The following is a 17,465-nucleotide window of genomic DNA, read 5'->3' on the forward strand; positions in this document are numbered from 1 at the left end:
GTAGGATATGTATCGCAACGTACCTGCCAGGAAATGACCGTCCCTCTTCTTTTATCTCTCTTTAGTTTTATTTTTGTTATTTTTGAAGTCTGAAAACAGCCTTGGCGACCTGTCACATCTGAGTGGCGGCAGCCGAATGAAGAGTCACAGACTTGACTCTAAACTTATATTAACCTATAGCCTTTACTGACGCTGATATGTTGTAAATCCATCTGGAACGAGTGTCTGGGAACAGTGTGAAATACACTTTTGGAGGTGTTGTAATGTAGAGGTCATGTTTGTTCCCTGGGCCTTATTTTTCCTGATAGCCTTGTTAGATTTTTTTTTAAATTTTGATTACCGGTCATTACTTTCATAGCGTTAACCATTTACGCGGAATTTATTATTGATTCCTCGGGGGCTTTAGGTTTGTAGAGGGGTTCACATGGAAAACGTATAACGTACTCAAGAACGGATACAAAAGGCCAACATGGTGACCAACTGGTACAATGGGGTAAGGGGCTCTGCCCACAAAAACAGTCTTGAAATGGAAGGGGTTAGAGACAGGAGGTGGGGATAAAATCTTAAGATGGTGGTGTGTCGGCAGTAGGGTTAGGGTAAGTTCACACGCCGTATCCGCCTCAAAATCCTGACCATAAAGATGGCTCCCATTGAAATCAATGGGCGGCGTTCAGGAGTTTTTTCCAGGAGCCGTTTCTTCCGGCTTCCAGAAAAAAGAAGCGAGGGGTTCATTCTTCAGGCTGAGTCACCTCGAATTTTGGCCTGAAGACACTCCCTCCTCCGGACTAGGCCCATTCATTGGGCCTAATCCGGAACAGAGTGCACGGCTAGATGCCGATGCAGTGCACCAGCTTTCAGTTGCTCCACCCGGCTTTTGGATCGGAACCTGAGGCGGCCTCCGCTTCAGGTTCCGGTGCAAAAATCGCCATGAGAACTTACCCTTAAAGTAGGCTTTCCTGAAGAGCTAAGTCTTCAGGGTAATCTTAAAAGTTGTGGGGGTCAGTCTTATGAGTCGTGGTAGTGAGAACCAGAGTATGGGGGATGTATGGGACAAATCTTGGGGATGGTTGAGTGAAGAGCGGAGTAGAAAGTCTTTGGAGGACCAGAGAGGTAGTGGGAGATTAGGTCAGAGATAGATGGAGGGGTCAGGTTGTGGGTGGATTTGTATGTCGGCGACGATGGGTGGATTCAACAAGCGGCATATCAGCCTATTCCCACAGATAGATAGGTTAGAGTCATTGCTCCAAAGAGGTAAGTGGAGGCGCCATTGTTGCTCCAAAGAGCCCTTTTGCATATTGTTATCATGGAAAGAGAGGCAACAATTCACAAGAGGAGAAAAAACAAAATGTTTTGGTGGTTCTAACCTACTCTCTGCAGGGTCCTGGTGACGGACTCCCTTTAGCCATGTCTTCTGAACCCAACTATTTTGGTGGTATTGGTTGACCAGGAAAGCTCCCGACATCCCTAGAAAGCAGATATTGGGGGAGAGAAGGTTTAGGCAATCAGATGTTACCAGACGTGATACTTTGTTCTCAGGGGAGATCAGAAGCCCCCAAGGTTTCTGGCAGGACCTGACTCATTATCCTTACAGAACACAAGTATGGTGGGGGTTGTTTTTGGTCAGCTGGTCATAAGTATTTTTGACCTAGCAGAGCCAGTTTTCTTAGTGAAAGGATTTTTCTCCCAATTCAAGGTTGTGGTCAGAACAGAAGGACAAAAGCCACCGTCTAATGTGCTGAACCCCCCGATCCTGCTGTCCGGTACCTCTATAAGTAAGGCTTGGGTGGATGGGGATATAAGAGACATCGTTGCTGTTTTTGTTCGTTTTGACTCCGGCCCTTTAGTGCTTGATACTAGTTGGTCGGATGTTACCAGCGCAGAGCAACAAGTCTAATGCATATCATAAAAAGTAATAAAGATAAAAATAAGTGCTTGTTATCATGTACAGGCTACAATATTACCAATGACTGCCCATCGTGGCGATCCTCATACAAGCGTGCAAACCTTACAGATCAGGCTTTTCCAGTTAGTTCAGTGGGGGGGAACTGATGAAGACGACTTGTCGCCTCTCTTGACTTTTGCAAAAGAAAAATTTACTAATAAGGCCTATAAAGGAGCAAAGGTCTCCAATAAGAAAGTTGATTTTTACATCCCAAAATATACATTGGAACCTAGAAATGGCTATATGCACCGATTCATAGGGAGTCGTTAACCATCCGTAAAATGTCGCACCCATTGGGGTGTTGTTTTGCAATGCTATAGGGAACTTGTCAGGTAATACGGTCCTGTAATTCCAGCAGCCTCAGCACTGATAGTCCAATCCTATGATCGCCCCCCTAACAGACCTGCACCATATCTATAACAGGACAGACAATCCCACCAATGTCCTGTTAGTGAATGAGGAGAGATCTTAAAGGGGAAGTCTCTAACTATCCCTGGACATTTCGCCTGCTTGTCTTTAGTGTGTCATTGTCCGCTCATGCATTATCTTATGTGGAAATTGACCCTATTATTTTGAGCTGACAATGGTGTACGGGAGTCAGTCTATCAGGAGATGAAGCTCCCGTCCTGTTATAGACATAGCGTGCGCGTCATCGGGCCGAGGACCTGGGGTATTACTCAGCACTACGCACCCAAGGAAATGAATCCAGTAATGAAAACTCCAGATGAATCGGCCGCGCCACAATGTTCCCCTTGGGAGATTAATGAGGTTCAGTTTAATGTGTTATTTTCATTATTCCATTTGAAATGTTTAAATATTCATTTCTTAAAATATTAATGGCCGGAGCCTCCAAAATCACCAAAGTGAAGACACGTCCAAGTACGTTGGTGTGAGGGAAGTCTACTGGAGGAGCCATGACTGGAATTAGGTTTTTATAGAGTGAGTCATAGATATTTCTGTCATCTATCTATCTATCTATCTATCTATCTATCTATCTATCTATCTATCTATCTATCTATCATCTATCTATCTATCTATCTATCTATCGTATCTATCATCTATCTATCTATAGTATCTATCTATAGTATCTATCATCTATCTATCTATAGTATCTATCTATAGTATCTATCATCTATCTATCTCCTATCTATCTATGTATCTATCTATCTATTGTCTGTCTATCTATCTATCTATCTATCTATCTATCTATCTATCTATCCTCTATCTATCTATCTCCTATCTTTCTATCTATCTATCTATCTATCTATCTATCTATCTATCTATCTATCTATCTATCTATCTATCTATCTATCGTATCTATCATCTATCTATCTATAGTATCTATCTATAGTATCTATCATCTATCTATCTCCTATCTATCTATGTATCTATCTATCTATTGTCTGTCTATCTATCTATCTCCTATCTATCTATCTATCTATCTATCTATCTATCTATCTATTTTTTCATCCTCTTTTGTATACCAATATCTAAGACATAACAGCTTTGCTAGAAGCCATGAGGGATCTGCGTCTTTCCTTCAGGAATATGAACACCTTGCTGCCCCTGAAATTATTCCCTTTGGGACAGTGACCTGTTCTGGCCGCACTGACTACTCCTAATACCGATGTCTTCTATTCGTGGCGAACAACAAACTGATTAGTAATAGCGTTTTATCTATATCCTAGTTTTGTTACATTGTTATACATATTACATACATAGTTACACTTTACATGCAAATCCACCTTTCTGTAATTTTGTTTAAAATAAGTTTCTTCCTTACACTTTTTATTTCATGTCACATCTTCTTGTTTCATTTTATAGTTTTAACATTGAATATTCTATGTGTGCGATTCCTGTCATAAACAGAAGGGGTTAAATTAGATTTTTTTTTTTAAGACGGGGAAGAATGAAATTGTGGTTCTGTGTCCCAACACAGTATGTAGACGGAGTCATCTGTTCAGACATATGGATTGTTTGGCTACTGGACTGTATTCACTGCATTAATACCCAATGTCCAGGAGTGGACACAACTGTTCAGTAAACTGATGAGTAGAGACCAATGTTTGGAAGCTGCTTAATGAAGATGGCGGTATGGGGGGGCGGGGGGATGGACGGAGGGGGTAAGGTTTGTTATGTGCACAATATTTGTACAGAAAAGGATATAGAAATCCAAATATAATAATAATTATTATATTATATGTATATTTCATAATTTTCTTACATGTGATTTTTTTTCTAAATGATAGTTTTAGAAAGTTTTTTTTTGTTTAATGAAGTAGAGGATAAAGATAAGGATTATTTATATTCACACCTAGATATATCTAATCATTTTATAATGTATTCAAATAATCTTATAATATATAAATACAATTATTAATAAAATATTATAACTATAAAAACATATACATTTTATTATATATATATATATATATATATATATATATATATTTATTTTTATTACATATGTTTATAATTACAAGTTTTAATCTCTTTTTATATCATAGTTCTAGAAGGTTTAAACAATTAAAATATATATTGGGTATGTGTGTGTTTATATATAAGCAAAAAAATAAAGAATAAAATAATTTTTTATTTTTTATTTATTTATTTATTTATTTATTTATTTATTTTTTGGGGGGGGGGGGGGGTCGGTCTATGACCAGCCGCAATAGTAATATATAGAATCTCCCATAAAATAGTGAAAAGAAAAAGCTTTAAAAAAATATAATAAAAAAAATAAAATAAATAAAATTCTAAATCCCTCCTTTCCCTAGAATACATATAAAAATAGAAAATGACTGTGACACACAAACACATTAGGTGTCCCTGTGTCTACTGAATATAGGGGATCTGCAGTGCTCCTGTTCCGTCAGGAAGGGGTAAATAGGAGACCTGCAGATACCCTATAGTCAGCCAGACTGAATTCCAAGTGGGGGGAAAAAACCCAGTCCTCAAGCTCAGGGAGGGGGCAGACAGACAACCAAAACACCCCCTCCCCTTCCCCAGCGCCTACTGCACCCAAAAACTCTGACCATTTTAATTTTTGAAATTTTCCAGCAGTTGCTGCATCCCTTCCCCCCCCCCCTCCCCCCAGGCTTATACTCGAGTCAATAAGTTTTCCCAGTTTATTTTGTAGTAAAATTAGGGGCCTTGGCTTATATTTGGGTCAGCTTATACTCGAGTATATACGGTATATATATACGTTTTTTTTTTTGTGCCGCGTCTATAATGTTGGTTTTCTAAAGCTTTTAAGGTGTCATTTCGAGGTTTCCGTAAAGTGTTGTCTAGAACAGCGCGAGTCGCCGTTACATCAGCGGCATTACTGTGCAGGTTCTGTGTATTTACCGAGTTATTGCATTAAATGAAAATAAAAATAGATTAGTCCTGTAACTTCTGGCGGCCGTGGACCAGTGATGGGAAAATGAAGCTCTTAGCCACGAGAAATAACACTTAGAATTAATATTTCATTCCACTGACAAATCGTAGGCTACAGCTGAAAGCTTCCGAGGAGTTGTTACAGCCACAATTGACCTACAAGTTTAATAGCTCACTTGGAGAAGCGAGTGCAAGTTCAGCAGAGAAGAATCCGTGCGAGGAAATCTGCAGAGATCAGAACTGGTAGAGCCAATGGTAGAGACAATGGTTGATCCAATGGTAGTGCCAATGGTAGAGACAATGGAAGAGACAATGGTGGAGCCAATGGTAGTGCCAATTGTAGAGACAATGGTAGAAACAATGGTAGAGACAATGGTAGAGACAATGGCAGAGACAATGGTGGATCCAAAGGTAGTGCCAATTGTAGAGACAATGGTGGAGACAATGGTGGTGCCAATTGTAGAGACAACGGTAGAGACAATGGTAGTGCCAATTGTAGAGACAATCGTAGAAACAATGGTAGAGACAATCGCAGAGACAATGGTAGAGCAGGGATCCTGCCAGGGGACCTTCGAGAAGGTTGGGAGCTGCTGCGGGGACAGAGCGACTGCCTTCGTGTTGTGGCCGATTCTGGTCAGCGGCCAACAACTCTTCTGAATCCTACGCTCGGAGGAGAACAATGGCCTTCATCTCTGTAAAAATACTGTACGGAGACCTTCATCAGGTGGTCAAATGTGTGTCGGATTTCCCAGATATTTGGGTTTTCCTTTTTTGTATTGTAGATTGTGAGCCCCCATATAGAGATCACGATGTACATTTTATTTTCCTATCAGTATGTCTTTGTAGAATGGGAAACACTGGGAGAACATACAAACTCCTTGCAGATGCTGTTCCTGGCAGGATTCAAACCCAGGACTCCAGCGCTGCAGTGCTAACCCCTGAGCCACCATGTTACCTCTATATTTGGGTTTTTCTGTCTTTTTGTGATTACTCATTATGACACAGAGTAAAATGTGACCATTTTTATTCCTTCCTGCCCCTCATAACGGGTCCTAAATGGTTGGGACATGTATAGGAACTGGATAGAAGAATTTTTTTGACCGTATATTACAAATATACTGTGTATGTATAAAAATAAATATGTATCATGTAATAATAAGAAAATAAATCGGCGTCACCTACTCCTCTCAAAAAATATATGTGGACCATGGGTCTAATGTTCAACGTGGTGCTCAGCCCAAGTGTCGAACAGTCCATACATCCGTTCCATCTAGTGTCTGGCTTCTATTGAAATGAATGGGATCTGGAATGATTGCAGCGGATTCTGCAAAAATTCTGCAGCTGGGTAAAGGCAAGACGGATTAGAGGGTAAGCGAACCTTCACATGTACTTTGGATGAAACTTTAGATGATACCTTTGAGTCTATTGAGGGATTTGCCCATCGGCCATGATAGAAGTCCACTTGTCCCGGCCGTTTCATCCGGTGTAACCTCGAATCTGCTTTGCTTTTAGTAATATTTCTAAATATTCTTTTCTATGTTGCGACCAGTATCGGTGCCGCGTATCACACAGCGAGTTTATAAGTTTGTACAATTTGTTACATTGTATACATTACTTAAAAGCCATAATAATAGATTTCTTGACGATCTCTTCAAACTTTCCTGTCCGTTCTTTTAGATGCAGCAAAATCGGTAAAATGTTTTGCAACTGCTTGTGCCGTATGCTAATGAGCTGTGGACGGTTACACTGTATCGAGGGGTCAAGCTGTTTGATGTCCATCCTCACCCCTCAGTCCTCATTGAGCTGTCACCAGGACCAGCCGCTCAGATATGTTAGGGTCACCTGAATCTTATGTTTTCCCCTGAATCCATATATCCATTGCCAGGATATCTCTATGTTTTTGTCAATATGCAAATGAGCTCTTTGGCACAATGACCACGCCCTCATGACTCATCTGCACACTGTGTGCAGCAATGGATGCAACAATTCACAAGGAGACCCATCAAGTGACCCTAACCTATTTATCTGTTGGGCAGCATTGGTATACTGGGTTCTAGTGACAGACCCCCTTTAAAGACATGGATGTATGACTGGTTTAGGATATACCAAAGTGACTGTCTAGGAGGCTCCAAAAATTTAGAGAAATCACTGATTCCCCTGCCTTTTCCATACTGATTTTTCCCTGGTCCCTTGCTGGTCTCTATTACCTGATCCCTCACAACACACAGGCAATGCCATAAAGCTAAGAGATGCTGCAATGCTCATATGAAATTTCCCCAATGTGTGACTATTAAAGGATTATCTTATCTTGTCTTATATGCCCCTATTAAGTAGTATTGCCCCACTGAAGTCTATGGAGAGTGAGCGGTGCATGTAAACAGTATCAGGAGCCACACTGTCCCGGGGCAGCTTATGGTCAGGATATTGAATCTTCAAGGGTCCGGCACCCAAGACCCCTCACAGATCCAATATCCTGAGCATACATCATCAATATTAGAAACTGAGTAACCCCTTTAAGGATAGAACATCAGTTACAAGAAAAGTAGATAACACCTTTAAGGGGAATCTACTACTACCAAATTGGCTCCTGAACCACATATATGCAAAGTGTAATCCTGTTGCCTTGATCTAACCTATATGCAAATTAGCTTTTTGGTGCACCAGGGGTGTGACCTCTTATGCAGAGCCCACAGGCAAAAACAGGGGCTCTGGCAGGTCAGGACCTATCCATCCCTGTTAGGGGTCAATGCAGGTAAATACGTTTGTCCAGCAGACCAGTGCACTCCCGGGTGCACCAAACAGCTCATTTGCATGTTAATTACAAGGTACCCTCACCGTGCCACTAACCACTCCATCAGTATATAAGTGGTTTTGGAGGTGGTAGACTCCAGTTTTTGGAAGGAGTAACGCATTTGCAATCCCAATAGAGTCCCAGATTTCCAATTAGGCCGATCTCTGTCACCAGATATGGGGTAGTGGTCGTGTTGTGGAGGATTTACCGTCTCCATTTTATGTCATTAGCTCCACACGGAGAGGATGTCCTCGCCAGCAGAGGGAGCAGTGATCTCTTCTGTCGAGACGCCGTCACTTTCCCACCTGCGTGAACTCTTTTTCCCATCCAGTCTCCCATCTGGCCCCCGGATTGCCAGCTTGCATTTGATGACAAGCTATAATTTTGCACTCAATATGGGATTAGTCTAAGCTGATTTTAAACTTTAGTATCTTTTAACCTGCCACTTTATTGTAGACATCAGCTGGATGCTCAGTTTGATATTTGGGTACTAGCAATTATTTGTGCTGGAGACAAACTTGCTTCCAAAACCATTAAACTGAAACAACTCATTTATTTGGGGAACTTTTAGCTTACGTAATGTATTCTCTATCCTCCGATTTTCAACACGGTGTAGTACATCAATAGCGATTTGTACACCTGCACTACTAGTGTTGGCGCTATTATATTCATATTATACTGCCATTGGTAGGTGCAATGTACATTTTTGCAAAATCAGACTTGGCTACAGTTCCATGTTGGCTGTGACTAAATGGTTAATCATTGGATATGTTTATCGTCAGCACTATTGCAGCGTGTACGGTGCAAATGTTTTAGGCAAGGGTGGAAAAAATGCAGCAAAGCAAGAACTAGATGCATTAGGATAAGAGCAACGGACATTAACCATAGAATGCAGACCGAGCGTCCTCCCTCTGGTGTCCGTCTCCAGTCACTTATATGACATGACAGAAGCTCTTTGCTCTCAGTCTGCAACAGACGATAGTGTGACCGTACCCTTAATAGTTTAGTTTGGTCCATTAACACAATGAAGAAAAGCAAATCCCATCAATATTTGGTGTGACCTTTGCCCTTTGGAGGAGGAGTTCTGGAAGTGATGATCCGGCCCCTGCAGAGCCCTGATCTCAACATCATCCAGTCTGTCTGGGATGACATGAAGCGAGAGACGGATTGGAGCAAGTAACATCCACAGAAGATCTGTGCTCAGTTCTCCAAGATGGCGGCAGGAACAACCCCCCTGCCCAGTTCTGCCAAAAACTGTCTGCAAGTACCGAGAAGAATTGATGGAGGGCAAAGGTCCCCATTACACTGCGCCTTGCTCTCTGCCCATTTTTGCAAAAAGTTGCAAGTGAGGCACCGATAAATTCCAATAACGTAGAAGCTTCAGCACCAGAAAATTAAAATCCTAACTTTATTTGGTTCCTCCTGTAGAAAACCGCCCTGGCGTCACATTATGCTTATGCGTTCTGAGCCTCAAGCTCTGTTCTTGTCTCCGTGGTCTTAGACTGGAGTAATTCACTCATCCACGTAATATAAATTAGCCTTCAGTAAGGGGCGGGGTCAGACTACACCAGGTTTGTTTGTAGTCTGTAAACATGGAACTGCAGGCACAAAATGGTAAGTTTGTTACAAAAACTCTTTGCAAAGTTTAGTTTCTTTGAAGGAATACGATCAAGTATTACAAAGGTGACTGTAACTTTCCAAACTTCCATGAGGGTAGGTATTTTGTTGACTTCTTCCAAAGGTTGGGGTAGAGTTAGAAAATGGATTCTCTTTTTATAGAGAGATAGGCTACGTCTGATATTGCCGCTTATCCCTATACAGGTTGATGCGGCTGCAATACCCGTCAAAGCCTGTAGACAGAGGTGGCGCTGTCTTTGTTTTTTCCAGTTTCATTGTAGTCCATCCAATATTTATAGGTGCGCACCATTTATTTACATCCACTTTCTATAGTAGTCAGTATATAGTTAATACAACAGATAACCAAATCCAACCTAAATGTATTCTTTACATCTCATGGGTTATGGTGAAGTTTCTGCCTAATGTTACCGTCACCGAAGAGGAGGAAGCGTGTGCAGCATTAGAAGCCAAGCTGTGAGATCCCACCACCCCCAGGACATGGGTGATGTGACAGCATTGCTGTAGCGTTGTCATTCTCTCTTCAGCCACTGCTAATTTGTAACGTTTCTGCCATTGTTACACCCTGCCATGTACCAATTGCAGACCTATTGTCTCCATCTACGCCAGATCTTCCTTTGAAGTAACACTCAGGTCACTGCCATTCACCCGAGAGCAGCGATCACAAGGAGTGCAGGTGCCTGTGCTATTATTTTACATCAAATAACAGAAAACAAATACTGTCTTGGAACGCTGTAACACCTTTCTTTAGGCAGGTTCAGACTCATTAGCTAATGTATGCACGCCCACTCAACACGCCTGACGTTGATGGCACTAATAACATCTAGGTGGCAGATCACATCAAGAGAAAGGAGCTTTAGACAAGCGAAACCAAGGAAATAGGTGATCATTGGCATACCTCCAGTATCAGTCACTTACGGCTCGGATTTCTAGAAGACGCAATAGTGAAAACCTGGTTTGGTGTTTATGTACATTGATGGATCTCTTGTTGGCAATAGATGTAGGGTTAAACTGGACATAGACGTAGGATAAAATATGCTATACATGTAGAGCTTACTTGTCGTAGATGTAGGATAAAATGTGCCGTAGATGTAGAGTATACTTCATATAGACGTAGGATACAATTTCTTATAGATGTAGGGTCTACTTTCTATAGACGTAAGCTAAAATTTTCCAAATATGTAGATTAGTTGTCCTAGACATAGGATGACATTTGCTATAGAAGTAGGGAATACTTCCCATAGATGTAGGAAAAATTTTCCGATATATGTAGGGTCTACTTCCCATAGACGTATGATACAATTTCATATAAATGTAGGGTATACCTCCCATAGACGAAGGATAAAATTTCTCAGATGTAGGGTCTGCATCCCATAGACATAGGATAACATTTGTCATAGATGTAGGGTCTACTTCCCATAGACGTAGGATACAATTTCTTATAGATGTAGGGTCTACTTCCCTTAGATGTAGGATAACATTTCTCATAGACGTAGGGTCTACTTCCCTTAGACGTAGGATACAATTTCTTATAGATGTAGGGCCTACTTCCCATAGACGTAGGATAACATTTCTCATAGATGTAGGGTCTACTTCCCATAGACTTAGGGTAACATTTCTCATAGATGTAGGGTCTACTTCCCATAGGATAAAACTTGCTATTCACATAGATTAAAACTGGCCTTAGTGAATATTCACATGAACGTGCCGTGCACTTGGCCATGGAGAAATCTTTTCACAGATCCCTCATAACCTTGAGTCTATTGAGGAATCTGTGGAAATGTTTGTGTGAATAGATCCATTCCTGTCTGGCTGGAGAACCTTGTCGTGTGAATAAGCAGTTAGACGTTCGTTTGGATCCAGATTATAGAATTAGGATGAATCGGGTTGTGGAATAGAAGTCGCCATACGGTAGATGTTGGATGACACTGCCAATAAACATTGGATGGAGCTCTTTGTAGACTTGGGATACAACTTAGACCTAGAATGCCGGCCAAGCAATATTACATTTCAGCAACTATCGGTTCCGATTACCCGTTTAAGCCCAAGGCCTCACGTTGATCTTATTCTTCTCTCCATTGCTCCGCCCACTCCTGGGTTTGGCTCAAAAAATCGCAACCAAAAAAGTAGTTGTAGGCCTTAGTCTAACTTACGTATTCTGTTTCATTCGCGAGAGATCAGGAACATACATTCAACTTCAGGATCATTGTTATGGACAACGTAAGATCTACAACCCCAAATCCAAAATGTATTCTAGGTCTTCCAGTATGCCCATGGATAGAATATTATAAAACGTTGTAGACACTGCCAGTGGTTCTAGGCGGGAGACCTAATTTTTTTTGTTCTGTTTTGTATATTGTTTGATGACATGAACGCTCTAAACACAAGTCTTTGAGGCAAGATGGCGCCTGACCTGTAAGAAATAGGCCAGATTGGAACGCCATTGCACATTGGAGCCGTACGTTTTCGGACCGTACAACCCACGCCCACATACATACGTTATACATTGCTCTGGAAACAAGAGGCTCGTTCTTTAATTCTTTGCCATAAACCGGCTATTCTGAAAAGATGTCTCGCTGACATCAACATTTGGCGAGACATCTTCCTCCCTTCAGACCCCCTCCGAGATGCTGGCACCATCAGGATGTAATTATTCCCCGTTATAGGAGGGATAGGAAGGACTGGTTAATGGTAGATATTCTCCAACATGCTAGAAGATTTCATTGTGCAATAATAAATGTTTCTGACCTCCAGAATTGTCTGATAGAATTTACCATTTGCAAAAGTTCCGGCCGTTTGTTTTTTTTTCAAAAAGTTTCGTAAAAATTTTGTCAACTTCAAAAATGTATCCGTTACGGATTTTATTGAATGTCCCAATATGTTGCAATTTATTCTGTTATTGCTTTTTGGTAAATTTTTTGGTCACCTTGCAGCGCTGGAGTCCAAGGTTCGAAGCCGGCCAGGGACATGCATGGCGTTTGTATGTTTTTGCAGCATTTGCCGCTTGGGGTCTTCGCTTTAACTAGGGTTGTAGTCCACCAGTCCATGCAATGCAATCGCGAAGGGGCCGGTTGCAATAATGAAGGAATAAGGAAAAATAAACTGACCTGACTAGATCTTGCCATAAACATCGGTCCCTGAAATCCTGTGAAATATTAAAGGTTCCCGTTCCGTTCCCACTCTGTTCCTCTGTTACCTAATGAAAGCAAAGACAAGTGTTTTCCTATTTCAGAATTAAACCCATGGTCTTAAAAGCAATTTTTATGTGCAATTAATAAAAATCTATAAATTATTAATCCAGAAGAAACACATCAATAATGGATGGCGAGCTGTAAGCACACATCAGGGACTGGGAAGTAATTTTAGCAGTAAGTGCCTGCGCTAGCACACCGGCCGAGCAGCGTGTTCTGACTCTATCTGCGGAGTGCCAGGTAAATTCTACCGTCGAAACCTTGTAAGCGCTCGGAACATAGCAATGGTTTCTGAGTACTATGTCATGTTTTGTTTTTTCCAAGAGACTGTTGAGCTAGCTAATGTGTCGGATGTTAAAGGGACCCTGTCGACCCCGTTGTCCAGTCTTTGAGCGTCAGCAGGTTGATATAGAATTCATTGTAACTCATCACTTATTAGGAGTCCAGTGGGCGGAGTGTCTCAGTGTTTGTCAATGCTTATAGCTGTCATTGATTAGGACCACCCGCTGGACTCCTAAGGTCAGAAAGAGCGACCTTTACACAATATAGTGACCAAAGGGGTTACAGGACTGTTACTTTCTCTGGGGTTCTATTGGAGTCAAATCTTGGCTGGTTCCAATCTTGGGTCAAATAATCCAGCGAACCCGGCACTGGAGTTGAGTTTTCAAGAGGCGGGGAAGGGTGAAAGCCAAAAAAAACCCATAATCACCTGTCCCTGGGGCTCCGGTGTTCACTGCTACTGTCCGAACCAGTGGTACCCGCATAAGTCCTCGCCAAACTTGACCACTGGGCCAATCGGTGATCTTAGCTGTCACATGCATCATTGATGAGGATCCCTTTAATTAGATTCATAGCCTTCAAATTGGACTAACAGGAATGTCTCTCCAAAAAGTTACCTATTTTTGAATCAAATTTTTGTGTTTTTGTGTAAGAATTTTTCGCAATTTTTTTAAAAAAAGTTTTTCATATCCCTGTACAATTTTACTCAGGTCACAGACTGGCACTGACTATTAGACTGACACTTTCCGCTTCTGTAGGGGTTTTCTTTGCAGCAATCACCTTATTTACATCACAGACAGGGTTACAATAGAAGATAACACCTCCATAGATCACAGCCCTGACTCATCATTACATCACTACTGACAATAGATGATGTCACAGCTTATCTCCTCCCCCTCCCTGCACCGAGTATATCTAGAAAGCTATCCCATAGACCTCAATGAGCCCGTTCCAGACTATTGCCATCTATGTCCATGACTATGCTGTAAAGCAGATCACTAAATGCTCAGGCAAGATGGCTGCCCCCATATTCATGTACAGTGGTGACCCCGTCGGTGAGCGATTGCCTTATACATGACATGCCGTCTCCTGTTTGTTGTTGTAGTATATAATGGCTTTATTGAGTATGTTGGGAGATTCCGAGTCTCTCCCTCGGTCTCTCCCTCGGTCTCGCTCACGAGGCGCTGGATTGTGTTGGTTTATAGTCGGGATTTATTTCTGGCTATTTCTCTGCTCATTGATAAGACGCGGGTTCGTCCTATAAACAATAATTACGTCTTCCTCGCTCTCTACTTTGTTTGCTTGTTTTACAGAATAAAGCAATTATTGCACGTGTGAGGAACTTGTCAGATACGGTCGTCGGCCTTGAATCATTTATCGGCTCGGAGAGGGAATCCAATCCATTATACAAGGACTATCACGGTGAGTTGAGTCGTCTCCGGACGTGGGGAACATTGATGCCACGTTCCTTCATGGCTAGTTTTCATTTTCTAGGCATCTGAATGTACAACCAACCGGGAGAGTATTATTTGCTTAGTACAAACGTGTCCGTCCTTCCCTTTGGTCTTGGCTCGAGATGTCCTACGATGGGTGGCCCAAGGTGACTACCTTTACCAAGAAAATGTTTGCGTTACACTGTACAAGTAACCTGAGTAACACCCAAAAAAATTCAGAGCTGGTCATCTGACTCCTCTCAACCTGAGATATCGCTAACCAAGAAGGAAGGACACATTTGTAGGCCTGAGCACCGGTCATATATTCCGAAGAGTGAGAGGTCTTCTAACTTTAGATCATGGCTTGTCACCACCAGTCTGAATTCTCTACTCCAAAACTTACACTGACTCATCTGTGCCTGAATCTATGGCCACTACATCATAGTTTGCCCTTTCAACTAAAAACTTATTGTAGAAATTTCAAGGTTTTTCTTTCTTCTTGTCTTTTTTACTACTATGGTAGCCTTTTGCACCATCCAGGATTCCACCACTCGTGTATAAAGCCCTCATATCCCTGCAGTCCAGCTTCTCCTTGGTTCCTGATCAGACACCACCTTGACTTTTGTATTCGTCTTTCTCATTGCTCTGCACAGTATCACATGGTCAGCTAGAGACTGTACCATCTCTACCTGCTGGACAGTGTCATTATCGTAACTATATTCTCTATAGTTGTGTAACGGGAACTGTACGCTCTTCTATAGCCAGTGACAGCACTGTACACCATCTGCAGGACAAGGTGGGAGTGGTTACGATTTTTCTTACACTTATCCACCTCCTTTGTCCAAATTGTTACCCCATCCTTGTGAATGGTCCAGGTTTTCCGAAAGAAGAACCCACTGGTGTAATAATATTGAAGCTCAAGTAAAGGGAAGTACAATCTAAAGTGGCTCCTATATGAATCTATGTCAAGGCAGGTATCAACATTAAAGGGATTGTCCATTAATTTGGAATTGACATAATTATCGGATTGGTGAGGGGCCAATAAATAGCCCCCAGCAGCGATTAGTTGTACAGGGCCACTTCCAGCTCCTGTACTGTGCACCAGTACTCCTCAACCTATTTTGCACCAGGGACCGGCTTCAAGCAAAACCATTTCTCCATAACCCGACAGGGTCGGGGGCTTTGGTTATTTGGTGAGGGGTTATGGAGCGGGTTGGATCATATTCTAGGTGGGCTGCATTGTGTTACAATAACAATCTAAGACTGAGACCAGCCTCCACCGGGTGGACCGGCAAAAATACCCCAACGGCCTTGTCTGTGGACCGATGGTTGGGGACCAACATGGGGCTAGAAGCAAATTGCTCCAGTACCTGTGTAATGGCTGGGTTTCAATGGGACCTGAGCTGTAGAACCGCGGGCGCCCAACCACTATACACGGCTTGTAGCCAATCGATTCCAGTCCCATTCAATACATAGTTTGGGCGATGGAAGCAACCCCATACAGTTGACCACTGCCGACGCCAAATGTTGGCTCACCACTGATCATCTACTTATGGCCTATTCTATGGATAGCCCCTAGAACCCTAAACCCTGGACAACGCCCTCTAACTAATGCCTCGTATCACTTGTCTTCATTACAATAAACCCCAATATTTGGGGTGATTTATTCTTATTATTGGGACGTTCCTTGATGTAGGATATCCTCCCGACACCTACAAGCCTGTAGACCCTATGAATGGATTCCTCCTATAATAACCAAACAGGTCTCCAGAATAAATCTTGTCCACATTGGCTGCTTGTTAATCTTTAGCAATGCCCCCCCCCCCTCCCTGAGTAAAATGCATTAAAGCACCAAAAAGGGAACACGGAATTTCCTTGCATGTTGTCAAGTCAGATTAGCGAGGCGCGTCTCAAGCAGATGTACATCTCAATAGGCAGGCTTTGGGGAATTCGTAGGCTTGAGGAGGCTTGGCAGTCATCTGACCAGCCAGTCGAAGTTGTCATGAAATCAATAGTTTTATACTGGGAAGCTCTGGCGTCGGAGATTGGGGAAAGCATTTACTATCGCCGCGCGCACTCAATTATTTATGGATCTACTAAAAGAAAAATTACATAGAAGTTCAAGCCGAAGAGGGTAGAAGACGGTGGATGGCGAGGTGTCGGGCTCCGGCTCCTGTGCGCCCTGCACTCGCTATATCGATCAAGAATAGGAATAACTGCAGTTGACCATCGGTGGAACGATTTTCCTAAAAATAACAAAAAAATCACTTATTTCCTATAATGGAGACTTCTTTACAATTTATCTGGCCGTGTGGACATGGCCCCTGTCTCTGCAACGGGCCATGTGACCAATCCATTAAAGGGATCCTATCATTAAGATAGAATTTTTGGTCCCTAATACGTAGGAATAGCCTTAAGAAAGTCTATTCGTCTCCTACCTTTAGATGTCTTCTCTGCGCCGCCGTTCCGTATAAATCCTGGTGTTCGACGATATCCAAATGAGTTCTCTCGCAGCACTGGGGGCGGTCCCAATGCTGCCAAAGAACTCTCCAGCGCCACCTCCATCTTCTTCAGGGGTCTTCTTTGCGTCTTCTTCTGGGGATTGGCTTCAAACTTCTAGCCGACTGCACATGCCTGTGGGCCACAAGAAAATGGCCGCTTACACAGTATTGTAAGTGGCCATTTTCTTGTGGCCGGCGGGCATGCGCAGTCTGCTTTAGAAATTTGAAGCCACCGCCGGAAGAAGACGCGTGAAGAGGCCGTTCCTGAAAAAGATGGAGGTGTCACTTGAGAATTCTCTCGCAGCATTGGGGACG

At 42.4% G+C, this 17,465-nt stretch overlaps 1 protein-coding gene across 2 annotated transcripts in view; it reads left to right on the forward strand.

Moving 5' to 3' along the window:
• Positions 1-17,465, forward strand: part of ELP4 (elongator acetyltransferase complex subunit 4) — a 156,818-nt gene that overhangs the window by 64,490 nt on the left and 74,863 nt on the right. For both annotated transcript variants that reach the window (XM_075280879.1, XM_075280880.1), the window contains exon 8: positions 14,530-14,638. In XM_075280879.1, coding sequence (XP_075136980.1) covers positions 14,530-14,638 — 109 coding nt within the window. The remainder of the gene's footprint in view (positions 1-14,529; positions 14,639-17,465) is intronic.

This window comes from Leptodactylus fuscus, chromosome 7, assembly GCF_031893055.1.
Source record: "Leptodactylus fuscus isolate aLepFus1 chromosome 7, aLepFus1.hap2, whole genome shotgun sequence".
Lineage (NCBI taxonomy): Eukaryota > Metazoa > Chordata > Amphibia > Anura > Leptodactylidae > Leptodactylus > Leptodactylus fuscus.